Here is a 13818-nt window from a genome sequence, read left to right on the forward strand (position 1 = left end):
AAGTCCAAGATCAAGATGCTGGCCAATTTAGTTTCTGCTGAGGAACTACTTCGTGGCTTGCAGACAGCTGCTGTATCACTATGTCTTTCATGGCAGAGAGAAAAGAAAGCTAGTGATCAAGCTCTTTGATGTCTACTCTTATAAGGACACTAATCCTATCAGATTAGGGCACCACCCTTATGACCTGACTTAACCTTAATTACTTCCTCACTTGAAATACTACCAGGGTCAGGGTTTCAACATATGATTTTCAAGGAGGGGCACAATGCAGTCCATAACAATCTGCCCCTGGCTTCCCCAAATGCATGTTTTTAAGGCGTGCAAAATACATCATTCCATCCCAACAGCCCCAAAGGTCTTAACTCATTCTAGCATCAACTCTAAAGTTCAAAGTCTCAACTAAATATCATCTACATCAGGTAAATGAGACTCCAAGTACAATTCATCCCAAGGAAAAATTTCTCTTCGAATGTGAGCCTGTGGAATTAGGTAAGTCATGTGGTTCCAAAACACAACTGTGGGAAAGGCATAGAATAGATATTCTCATTCCAGAAGGAGAAATCAGAATGAAGGAAAGAGTGATGAGTCCCAAGCAAGCTCAAAATCTTAGCAAGTCAAATTCCATTAGCTCTTAAGGCTTGAGAATAGCCCTCTTTGGCTCAATGCTCTGCCCTCCAGGCCCACTGGGGTGCCAGCATCACTACCATGGCTGTGTGGGGTGGCCCTGGCCCTTAGGCTAGACAGGGCACCAGCCCTTCTCCTGGCCTTATGTGGGAGTGGTAGTCCTTACAATCCCTAAAAATGCCTTTTGCATCATTCTTCATTTTCTTGAGGAATAGAGCACATTCACAGCCAAATAGCTCTATGGTCCTTATGGTCCTATGGACTCCAAAGTCGAACAGCATTCTTTCATTCCATCCCACTTTCTCTGTCTCCCCTTTAGTTCAAACTGGCAGTCTCTCTACAGGTGTAATTTCATCTCTATTCCTGGCTTCTGTTGAAATGACTGGCAAAGTCCACCTAAGTCAAACTCATGTTCTCTTTACCACGAGCCACACTTTAGCATTCTTTTCAGAAAGAGCTTTCTCAGTTTTTTGCAACACAGATAGCTGATAATTTTTCAAATCTTTAAGTTAAGGTTAAGTGAGGTCACAGGGATACAGCCCTGACCTGACAGGATTAGCATCCTTATGAGAATAGACACCAGAGAGCTCATTGTTGTGTGCTATCTGCCTCTCCCATGTGAGGACACAGCAAGAAGGTGGCCATCTTCAAGACAAGAAGGGAGCCCTCACCAGAAACTGAATTGGACAGCACTCTGATTTTGGGCTTCCCAGCCTCCAGAACTGTTAGAAAATAAGTTTATGTGGTTTAAGGCCTGTGATATTTTGTTTTGGAAACCTAAGCAGACTAATACAGGCAATGTATACTAAAAGTGAACATATGTCAGTCCTATGACTCAGCAATTCTGCTTCTGGGCATAAATCCAAAAGAAGTGAGCATATATGTATACCAAACGACATGATCAAGGCTGTTCATAGCAGCAGTATTCATGATACTTCCAAACTGGCCATAGTTCAAGTGTCCATCAGCAGTTGAATAGATCATGAATTATGGTATACTTATAAAATGGAATACTACATAGTAGTTAAAATGAACAAATTACAACTACATGTAATAGCAGGGATGTATCTCAGAAATGTAATGATGAAAGAGTTCCCTTTTCACCACATCCATGCCAACATCTATTGGTTTTTGACTTTTTAGTTAGGCCATTCTTGCAGGAGTAAGGTGGTATCTCATTGTTGTTTTAATTTGCATTTCCCTGATGATTAGTGATGCAGAGCATTTTTTTCATATGTCTGTTGACTGTTTGTATATCTTCTTTTGAGAATTGTCTATTCATGTCCTTTGCCCACTTTTTGATGAGATTATGTTTTTATTGTTGTTGTTGATTTGTTGAGCTTCTTGTAGATTCCAGATATTTTTCCTTTGTTGGATGCATAGTTTGTGAATATTTTCTCCCACACTGTGGGTTGTCTGTTTAATGATTATTTCTTTTGGTGTGTGGAACACTTTTACACTGCTGGTGGGAATATAAATTAGTACAACCACTATGGAAAACAGTATGGGTATTCCTTCAAGAACTGAAAGTAGAACTACCATTTGATCCAGCAATCCCACTACTGGGTATCTACCCAAAGGAAAAGAAGTCATTACATGAAAAAGATGCATGTACACGCATGTTTATAGCAGCACAATTCACAATTGCAAAACTATGGAACCAACCTAAGTGCCCATCAACCAACGAGTGGATAAAGAAAATGTGGCATATATTCATCATGGAATACTAATCAGCCATAAAAAGAAATAAAATAATGTCTTTTGCAGTAACTTGGATGAAGCTGAAGGCCATTATTCTAAGTGAAGTAATCCAGGAATGAAAAACCAAATATCGTATGATTTTGCTTTTATATAAGTGGGAGCTAAGCTATGAGGAGGCAAAGGCATAAGAATGACATAATGGATTTTGGGGATGTGGCGGGGAAGGTTGGGAGGAGGGGTGAGGAATAAAAGAGTACATACTGGGTACAATGTGCACTGCTTGGGTGATGGGTGTACTAAAATTTCAGAAATCACCACTAAAGAACTTATCCAAGTATCCATGTAACCAAAACCACCTGAATCTCAAAAACCATTGAAATAAAAATAAAAATTAAAAAAATATAATTATGAAAGAAGTCAACATAAGAAAATATATACTATATAATCCTACTTATGTAGAATTCAAAATCAGACAGCAATGCTCTTATTTTTGATCTGGGCGTGTTCAGTCTGGAAATTGATTAAGCTGTACACTTATAATTCATGTATTCCCTCTATATATGTTTTACTTCAATATAATGTTTAAAAAGATAGTCACTCATTAAAAATGTCACACCATTGTAACAATGAAGAATGTGTTGCCATACTGGGTCCTGTGGGCGTAACCTGATCTGCTGGCCTGCAATTAACCAGCCAGTAATATCACAGCAACTCAGTCCCCCAAAAGGACAAGATGGTAGCGATCATAATGGACAATCCCTGGGAGGGCTCATCATTCACACACATAGTGACATACACGTTATGATGTCCTTCAGTTGTGTGTTTTGGTAGGCAACAGCTCTTTTAAATACTCTTTTAATTGTAATTGCACACATAGGCATATCTTATATGCTCAAATATCTTTTTAAATCCTTGTGTACTTCTGGAGATAGGTAAACTCTGGGAATGTTATCAATTCAGAACAGGTCAGCCTATGACATTCTTGGTCAAGGGTTGTCTGCTGTACTTTGTTCAACGAACCATTTCTCCTGCCTGTGTCTTGGCATCCTCTTTGAGTATCTTAAGCTTAGACTAGGAATGGAGAATTTGTAAGAATAAATTATTTTCCCGGTAGCTGCCCTTCGTTCTCCACCAGGAGAAGGTCAGAAGAAGAGCTGGAAAGAAGGCCCATGGCTATAAATTTTGGCCCCAGCTATGATCTACTAAAGGGCAGAGCTGAAGACCATGCCATGGCATTCTGAGGGGACTCTGACATTTCAGGGAGCTTGGGAGAACCTCCTACTCTTGCTAGGGAGCAGCTTGGTTGTCAGAGTCAGAACTGTGATGTACCCATAGTTTCCCCAAAGGAAGCAGGTGTTTCTCTTTAGAAATGTAACCCCTTTCATCCTCCCCATCCTGGAGGATCCTGGAGTCATAGCATCCACTCTTCCACCTTCCTTCCAGGCAAGGCAGGTGTGACCCATCCTCTTCAGCTCATGAGGATGTGCCCTAATGAAAAGCCCCAGTGGCTCCTGGTCCCATAGCTGCCATGACAGAGCCTAGCTCTCCTTCCCCACGCCAGGCACTCACATGCACACTCCTGGCATAGGAATCTCTTAGAGGACTCACCTGAGGCGTCATCCCATGGCATATGTACATGATGGGGACATTCTCTGTATCTGGCCCCTGGTCAAGACACAAATCAGTCTTCAGAGAATTCTGCAGCTGAACATCAGAGACCAGATGGCCACACCACAGAGAGAGGAACAGAGAAAGCAAATGCATTAACTCTGGAGAAACAAGTATTCTGCTGGACATATTTCATTTCCATAATCAGCCCAAGGCCCTTGAACACTATAGAACCAACAAGCACCAGCTTTTGCCTTGCATAAAGGTGCTGAGGGGAGACCAGCCTTCTTTGAAGGAGAAACACTTACATGTCATTAAACAGTGAGCTGGGTTCTGGGAATTGAGACAGTCTGGGCAAAAATAAGAGATACACATGCATGTGCACACACAAGACAGTGCTTGCTCTTCAGCGCATGCATGTCACACACAAGATGGTGCTTGCTCTTCAGCCCCTCCACTTCCTCAGGGGTGGAACAACAGCCTTCAAGTGTCCCTGAGAGAAATCTTTGCTCTTGAGTGTTGGGGAAAATGGGCAACATGTTAGCTATTTTCAGGCCTCAGAGGTCCCCTGGGACCAGAAGCTCTCTGCCTCCTGCAGACCCAGCAGTGGCTTGGCCAGGCCCCATGGTGGCCCACCTGCTTAGGCTCTTCCATAGTGGGAGGTCGGGTGGTAGAATAAGAGAGGAGGGGGCCAGGGTGGGAGCAGGAGAAGAGAACGGCATCTCTTACCCTCACCTACGGGTGGATGGATCCAGTCTCGGCAATTAACACATGTCTGGGTAAGAGAGCTGACATTCAATGTCACTTTCTTGCTTAAACCCACTCTCAGCCCTCGGAAAGGGTAGCCCATTGTCCTCATAGCCTTGCTCACCGGCCACAATTGAGTGGACCATGGTGGGCACCGATCCACACTTCAGAATTAATCACTCTCTTTCTCTCCCTCTCTCCTCCCCACCTCATCACCCTCTTATCTGTCTTAGGAACCTAAACAGGACCCAGAGACTATAATTGGTGGGTGGTGGCCACTAGAATTGCAAGGCTGTTTAAACTGGGCATGGGGGGGGGGGGGTTCTGTTGGCCATGGCCATGTGCAAGCAGAGAAAGCCAGTTGTGATCAAGGATGTGATGATGCATGAGGCAGACAGAATGAGAGACAAGAGAGACCATCTTGCCCCTGCGGCAGCTTCAGTGGCTTCCCAGCTGTAGTGTCCATGTCCAGCTGTACTTCAGTTCCTACTCCTGTAAGAGTCTGTGGTACCTTCACCCACCTCACCTTAACTTGAGCTGGCTTGACTGGGGTTCTCTCCTTAGCAATCAAAACACTCTGCCCAGAACAGGGGACTGGAGAACAGAATCCAGGGAAGACAAGGACAAGAGGCCACAGGGAGGCCATCTATGTGGGGGGAGGCCAGAGACAGCAGCAGGGCCTTTGTACTCCTGATGGCTTGTGGCAGGAGTGAAATGAAGCCAATGAAGAGGCATGAGATGGAGCCGACAACCAGAGGCCCATGTGTGCTCCAAGCATACCCTTTCCTAACATGGGACAAGGAACAGAGTTGAATTCTTTTCTTCTGAGCTTCCTTTCCTCTACTGGGTGGTAGCACCTTAATCCCAAACTCGCAGTTCAGAGATTCTGAAGAAATACTGTATGAACGTGTGTCTCAGGCAGAGCCCCTGGTAGCATTTCTGCAGCAAATCCTCCATTATAAACCAATTCCTTGGTTTGCCTTAGTGGGAAGAGCATATGTAAACACACGTTGTTCTCGTCCTACAGCCCACAAAGAGGTGGGTGTCATATCTAAAGCCAAGCACTGTAACCCATTAGGAAAATCTGCTAACTGCTGTTGCAAAGAGGAAGGCCTGGAGAGCCCTGATGTTAGACTTGGCTTTCCCCTAGGTTCTTAATGCCAGTGCTTGGGTGAGAGGGTGGGTGTCTTTTGATAAAGTCCTCCCTGGCTCTGTGTCGTTCCTGCCCACCCCCCACCCCCACCACCCCTTAGGCAGGTAGTCCACTGAAGCAGCTAGAAGCAACAGGCTGGGATGGAAACCTGGCTCCAGTTGTGGGATCTTGAATAAAGCAATGTAACTCCTTCCTGTTTGTTTTCTCCCCTCTAAAAGAGGAATAATAATAGTGCCTACCTCATAAGGCTGTTATGAGGATTAAGTGAAACAATACCTGCAAGTGCTTAGCATAGGGCCTGGCAAATAACAAATGTTGCAATAATTGTTGGCTGCTATTATTACTGCTATAACCTTCCTCAAAGCCATTCAGGGAAACTAGCTTTTAGGAATGTGTCTATGTGTCAGGTACCATGTGAAGTGCTTTCCACATATGTCTCACCTAATTGTCATAATGACTAGCCAGGATGAAGGAACTGTGGTGTAGGAACAAGTTCCACTCTCCTCCCTGTCTGTAGTGCTATTCAGCCTGTGTGGACACTTCCTTACATCGCCCTTGGTCTTGGCCTCCTCTTTGCCTCTTCCCTTGGCTCTTAGCTTATCTGTCACTCTGGAAGCCTTTCCCAACCCAAGTCTTGTATGAGATCACTGCCCTGTGCTTCACTAGCACCCCATTTATCTTAGGGTAGCACTTAACCAGTTGCATTCTTGTTCCTTCTTCACTTGTTTGTCTCCCCTGTTAGTCATCAGACTGGGTCTCAGTCTCATTGGATATCATATAGGCCAGGCACAAAGGAGAGAGTCAACACTTGTTGAGTGGGTGAGTGAGTGGGTACATGAAAAACATGAGTAAATGAATGGCATTCCCAAATGAATGGAATCATAGTCGGGCAAGTGATAGAGCTGGTCTGTCAGACTCCAAAACCCAAGCTCTTTCCATAATGCAAATGGCTATAATCCTGAGACTGTAAAATATGCCCAATGAAATGGCATTACTGTGACCACAAAGGTTTTGCACCTTGTCAAGTTTACATAGCCATTAAGGGGCAAAGCTAACATTCAGAAGCCAGGCATGTCTGTTTCCCGATGCCCCTCCATCTCTACTCTCAGCACCAGAGCTGTGATTAATCCAATGCTCTTCCATCTCTTGGACATGGAGCTCAATGATCCAGGGGAAACTTATGCCCACACGATGGGGCCCACAGGTCCTTAGGCCTGCAGGAGTCATTAATGGGGCCCATTAGTGGATTAATGGGCTGGGCTATAGACTTGATACTGGCTCAACTCAGAGTCCCAGAAGTCATTTGTCCTGAACAATGTCATTTGGTCATGAGTTGAAATAGAAAAAGGAAAAAGAAATTATGCTCCTGAAAAGGCATCTGGTCTCTTCATTTTAGGATAAAAATAATTACCAGGAAGAATGAGTCAGACCCAGCAAATACTCTTGCTATTGTGGCTGCATCCCACTTTGCCCATCTTCAGCCAGGTTGCCCCATTAAGAGTTTATTATGCTCTTTGACAAGCAGGCATGTCTCTGCTCATGTAGGGGCTTGGCCCGTGGAGGAGGCAGGAGGGAGGGGAGGCTGGCTGGGCCCTGAGCAGTGGCGGGCTGATGAATGTGCAGGGGGTCAGAGTCCTCTGTCAGCCACAGGGATGGCTAACACAGCTCAGCCCTTTGGGATGACAAGCGAATGGTTTTCAGTGTGACAGTAAAAATAGGCCCGGCTCTGAACTCAGACAGATCTAGATCACAACCCTGTATTTTCCACTTACTATTTGACAAACCAAATGTTTCTGGGGGTGGCATGGAGGGGCTACATGGTAAACCTGTTGCACATGTGCATAAGATGAGATGTTTTTGCTTGGAGGATGAGAATGCCTTTGGCCAGGACCCAAAATTGCAGTGGGCACATGTACACACCTCTACTGTTACTGCTTCTCCTGCCTCTCTGGGGGAGTCTGGCTAATCTTGCTTGGCCACAGCTGACAGCCTGCTGAGAACATGAATCCAGAAGCTTGCCCTGGCTCACGGAGGCTTGGGGCCAATAGTTTCTCTGGAGCCACAGCAGCATAACTCTCCTTTTAGGATTGGGTTCCACCACGGCCAAGCAGCCCACATAGCTTGCTATGGGTAGAGTGTGGGGCATCAAAGGCAGCTGTGTCCTCAGGATGGTTCTGGGGAGGTGAATGGGACAGATAGGCACCTTACAGTACAATGTGTTTCCATGGTGACAACATGATCTGGAGACTCAGGTACTACCTAAGCAGCACTAGCTGAGGTGTTTGCTGAGATGTGAATTGCACCAGACTGAGAAGTGGAGAGATGAGAGGTCACTGCATGGTTCTCTTGGGATATGTCAACCATGCCATGGGAACACTCATGGGAGGATAAGACTGTCTCCTACAAGCTGGTCTTCTGGATAACAGAGACCCTGGGGGTAGAGGAGGTGGGTCTAGGATTCCAGTTCTGTCTGCTTTGGAATCCTAGGATGTATATAAGAGTTTGGGGGGGCATAGGGAGCACTGAGCCCAATCTCTCAGCAGATTCTTCCCGCTCATAGGCAATTGTCCTGTTCATCTGGGGCAGGCTTTGAACTCAGCTCTAACCACAGCTCATCAAAAGAAGAGACCTCAGTTCTTCCTTCAAGTTTTCATCTTGAGATATCAAAAAAGGTCTGAGGAGACACTCTCCAAAGGAAGGAATCAGAGTGATACCAGAAGCTGGTTTTTTAGACTTGGTTTCACTGCTGATTATGTGAGCTTGTGAAAATTACTCTTTGACTCTGTTTCCCCATCTGTGACATGGAGATAATATAATTAATCCTACAGAGTAGTCTTGAGGGCTTGTCATGGCAAAAGTTTATGTGTTCAGACTGTAAGTCAGCAAAAGCCAGGCGAGATAGCCAAAAATCAATCAAAATACCATTTAAAATACCTTATGGCATTTGACCTGTATGGTCGAGGGAATATTGAGAAAATGGGAGAGTTTATCATATTCGAAGTATTTTAACCTTAGACAGAAAATACATTTTCGTCTAAGGTCACATATCTACAAATCTTAGATTTTCTTTTACTCTACAGGGATAGTACTGAATTACCCCTGTTTAACAGATGAAGAAACTGAGGCCCATGACATTAAGACACTTACCTGGGAAGCAGCCTGGTTAAGATTTGAACCAGGTCTTTCTGACTCCAAACCCTATGCTCTGCCCCCTCCACCTTGCTCCCTCTCATCAGGGAGAACTGCTCTGTGCCCATCAACAAGCAGTACTAAAAATACAGCAAATATAATAAACTCAAGATGGCCCTGTTTCTAGAACTCTTCTCAGGGAGGCTTTGCATGTGAATGGAAGGCATCAGCCCCTTGGTAGGGGAGGCACACAGGGTGACTCATAGACCCTCAGGCACCCCAGCTGGGAAAACAGCAGGTGTTTGTTACCTTACCTTTCAATCTTAAGCTAACTGCTTTATTGTGTGTTTTATTAAGTGGAATATGCAGGTGTGGGGCCAGAGCTGAATTGCTTAGGACTATAAAGGAAACAAGTACCTCTCTCAAGGGACTGGAGGGGTTTGGGCTGTAAAAGTCAAGGCTTGCAGGTGCAGAACCCGCGCCCGCTCCCCAGGCCTACTGCAGTTCTTCACAGGAGCAGCTGAGAGGCTCTTTCCCTCCTCTCCCTTTCTTCACTATGCTTCTTTCTGTCTGTGTCTGAATGAAACCCGGAGGAGGACAGCTCCTTACCACACCGTAGGCAATGATGTCTGAGTACATCCTCATCTCTGGGTACACGCTGACCAGGTACCAGCGGAAGGTCTTGCACTGCAGCTGTTTCCTCAGAGCCTTCCTTGCGGTGATGTCCCCGATGTCAATTCCTGAGTCCTGCACAGGGACGCGGAAGCAGAGATGAAGCCACTCCCAGGTTGCAGCTTCTTCCCAAACTTTACTTTGGGATGACCTTGTGCCGTCAACCAAGATTCCTAGAGACTAGTGAAGGGACCACGTGGCACGTTAACTCTTGCATTTTCCCACGGGCACCTTAACCCCATAACCATCCTCATTTAGACTATGAAACACGAGGTCAGCATTGCCGGGCACTGTCATCAAAGGCCATTGAAAATCAAGATGCCAAATCCTTAAAGAAAAAAAAAAAAAAGCTACAGTCTGGATGTAGATGAAAGAAATGGGAAGAATCCATCTGAATAAAGCTTTTCCCTACCTCAAGAGGCAAAGTGAGAGATTCTGAGCTTTAAGGTGAGAGAGAGAGGGGAAGGAAAAAGCTTTGAGATGAAATGATGCTAATTCTAATACTATTCCTAAGAATCATAACAGCTAAGGCTTAAACATTTCCAGAGTGCTAGGCTGTATTCTGAATGAGATATGCAGTATATATTTATATTTATTTACTTTTATTTATATGTATGTATGTTGTCCTAGTCACACCTATAAAATAGCACCACATAATCCTCCTTTATGGATGATGAGTTGAGACAAAGAGAGGTTCAGTAACCTCCTGGGTAACTTACCCAAGGCCCCACAACTAATAAATGGTGGAGCTGAGATTTGAATCCAATTAACCTGGGTCTAGAGTTTCTGCTTTTAATGTTACTCTGTGTGTTTGGAAGATGCCATTCTTTTGCCTCCTCAGACCAAGTCCTTGCAGGAGAAGCAGACTCCTTCAGCCTGGGAGTCTTGGCGTCTAGAGTACTTGTTTCCCTCCTTTCTCAGGAGCATCAGCGAGGTGGCCCCTGAGCCACCATGGTGCAGCAGCCAGGGAGCAGAAGTGAGACGTGAATGTGTCCAGGAGTGAGAAGGCTAGAGAAGCCCCCCTCCCCACATTGCTTGTAGAGCAGACTTGGGCAGCACTAAGAATTCCTGGGCCTGCACACCAGCTGTTGAATGGGGCACAGAATTGGCTGAGAAAAAGCTGATGCAAAAGCAGAGGCTGCAGAGGGGTCCATCCTCTGAGGATCTGATGAAGACCCAGTGCGTCTCAGAGGATGACACCGTGGCAGGGATGAAGGCCAGCATGCAGATGGGGCATGTGGTATCCCATAAGATGTCAACCCAGAGTGGAGGGCAGATGAAGAAGTGAGCTCTCTCTCACCGACACTGTGGTCCATACGCTCTCTGTGTAAATCCCTGGTTCAAACATCAACTCCAGGGATCAAGTTACTGAGGTCAGGCAGATTTTGTCTAAATTATCTGAGAAAGATCACAAAAATGGCTGCATTTATCTGGACACGAGCAAGGCAAATTTTTGACATCAGACAATGTAGGCTTGAGTGAAAACACAATTTAGATATAAAAGAGATAGATTCCTTTTTGCTCACAAGAGTTCAGGCAATATAAAAATTTGAACCTGCTACAGCCTGAAGGTTAAAGTTCTAGAATGACAAGGAGCTATTTCGGCTTCCTAGTACTTCTTAATGACCTCACCTGTGACTTGTATGCTGCACACTCCTGCCCAGAGCCTTCTCTGCAGCTGTTATCCGAGCCTTTCTCTGATAGACTCTGGCTCCTTAAGGTCAGGAAACTTCCATCAGACTTACCTCTGTGCCCCTAGTCCTAGCACTGAGCATGAGCTACACTGCTGGGTGGAGAAAATATTTATGAAGTGGTGAACACAGGAACTGGCAATAGATGTAATCTACTTTCCACTCCGACTCCAAAGCATTCATTAAGTATTAACCCTTTACACTCCACGGTACTTTATCCTTATATCAGAAAACTGTCCCAGGACCCATCCATTCCTTCTCCCTTCATGTTATAATTGCCTTTATGTGACTAAATTTAACACTGTGTCTGTTTTATAGGGAGCCACTAGAAGAACCTGTCTCACAAAGACCTCTGTGTTTTCCTAAACTTCTGGGTTCCCATAGGAAAAGTATCTTTCTGCACTTAGGAACAGGGCAAAGTTTGCCTCCCTGCATATGATCCAGTAAAAGATGAGAGAGATACAATCCACCAGGTGGCCATCTCCTGCGACGAAGCTCAAGAACTAGCCCTTTGTTCAGCTTATCTTTCTGAGTATCAAGTCCCCTTCCCGTTCCTGTGTATTAATTGACTTTTGCCTTTCCATTTTAATAGTTCAGCATATCTGCACTGTGTGTTTACTGTAAATTTCATCAAACCCATCCTCAAAGCAGGAGGCATACACTGAGAAGAAAGTAAACCTCTGAGAAGGTCACCTTGGCCCTTATTAGAAAACAATAAATGCATCTTTCTCTTTTGCCAAATATTTGGTGTAGTGAGTTGAACTGTGGCCTTCTCTAAAATTCATGTCTACCCGGAACCTCTGAATGGGACTTTATTTGGAACGAGGGTCTTTGCAGATATAATTAATTCAGGATCTCAAAATGAAATCATCCTGCATTTAGGGCTTGCCTAAATTATGACTGTATGCGACTATAACTGACTGAAAGGCTGATGTCTTTATAAGAGGAAGAAAGAGTGGTCTGGACACACATAGAGACAAAGAGGAGAAGGCCATGTGAAGACAGAGGCTGAGACTAAGGTGATACATCCACAACCAGGGACCCCTCAGGGCCACCAGAAGCTGGCCAAGGCAAGGAAGGACCCTCCCGCCTCGAGACGCTGGAGGGAACACAGCTCTGCTGGCACCTGGATGTTAAAGAATAAATTTCTGTTGTTTGAAGCCATCAAGTTCATGGTAATTTGTTACCATAGACCTAGGAAACAAATATATTAACTTAGCCACATAAAAGTGTCCAGTATTGCAGCCACATAGTCACAAAATTCCTTATAGCCAGACTTAAAGGAGGGCTATCACTGAAGCACATGACAAGCCATCCCTAGCACTCAGCCTGTCTTTGGGCAAGAGAAGCAGTCTAGAGCTCCTGAACCCTGCTTAAGAAAATATTGTTGTTTTGCTGCAGACTTTGTTTATTGATAAATAAACTGATATTCAGTTAAAGTAGCAGGTTGCAAGAGGTGAAGGCTCTTTGGCCTTTCAAAAGCTGGGGACTGGATGTGCTAAGGGAGCAGGTGAGAGGGCCAGTTCTGCTCAGTGCACAGCTCTGAGGAGGCCTTAGCTTAGAAGGCAACAAGCAGAGGATGTCTGCCCAGCATGAGCATTTTAAAACTGTGGAAGGAAGGTATAGAGCATAAACAATCACAGCACCAACAAGAGTTAACACTTAACTAGCACTTTCTGTGTGCCAAGCACTGATCAAGGTCCTTACATGTATTAACTTATTTAATTCTCAAGGCAGCCACCTGGGCAGGGTTGACAGGCTCCAGCTCCATATTTGCAGCTGGGATGCTGTAGACGAAAGGTTAAGTAAATTGGGAACAGATGTGCTTGCAGCTGAGGAAAAGGGATTGGGACATCGCTATCTCAGGGGCAGCTGGTAAACCTCCTAGGGAAACTGTGTGAAGCATATAGCATCCATGCATCCTCCTTCTTCTTTTCCAACTGACCTTTACCAAGCACCTGTTTATTATGTGTCAGACACTATCCTAAACACTCTGTATACAAATAGGAATATGTCACACTCTCGGCCTGAAAGGAGAGTCTGGGAGTTTCAGACAAGTAAACATACTCTTTGTGAACAAGTGTGAGGCATGGAAAGGAAGAGAAAGTGAAAGAGAATAGAAGAGGGGCCTCATTCTTCTTACATTGTATGGAGGCCAGGATTGGGGGCAAAGGAGGTAAGCAGTCAAATAAGGCTTCCTGGAGTAAGCAACACTTGAGGTGAGTTTGGAAAAATGCGAAGGATGAGCTAAATAGGTGTTACCCAAACCTGGCCACCCTAACCTCTCATCTGGAGGGCTTTTTTTTTTTTGAGACGGAGTCTCGCTCTGTCGCCCAGGCTGGAGTGCAGTGGCCAGATCTCAGCCTGGAGGGCTTTTTATAGATTCTGGCACCTACCACTCAAAATCCTCTCTGAGGATGAGACCCAGATGAGTATTTTTAAAAAAGTTCTCCAAGCGATTCTGATGCAGTTGGTCTGAAGGTCTGCTTTTAG

The 13818-nt window shown here is 45.0% G+C and overlaps 1 protein-coding gene across 3 annotated transcripts in view; it reads right to left on the bottom strand.

The window, feature by feature from the left end:
• GALNT18 (polypeptide N-acetylgalactosaminyltransferase 18) overlaps positions 1-13818 on the bottom strand; it is a 360974-nt gene that overhangs the window by 51730 nt on the left and 295426 nt on the right. For 2 of the 3 annotated variants that reach the window (XM_010364608.2, XM_010364610.2), the window contains 2 exons: positions 9572-9709; positions 3934-4029 (listed from right to left, as the gene is read on the bottom strand). In XM_010364608.2, the coding sequence (XP_010362910.2) occupies positions 3934-4029; positions 9572-9709 (234 nt within the window). The remainder of the gene's footprint in view (positions 1-3933; positions 4030-9571; positions 9710-13818) is intronic. The other variant, XM_010364609.2, reaches the window with a different exon arrangement.

This window comes from Rhinopithecus roxellana, chromosome 15 (genome assembly GCF_007565055.1).
Source record: "Rhinopithecus roxellana isolate Shanxi Qingling chromosome 15, ASM756505v1, whole genome shotgun sequence".
Classification (NCBI taxonomy): Eukaryota; Metazoa; Chordata; class Mammalia; order Primates; family Cercopithecidae; genus Rhinopithecus; species Rhinopithecus roxellana.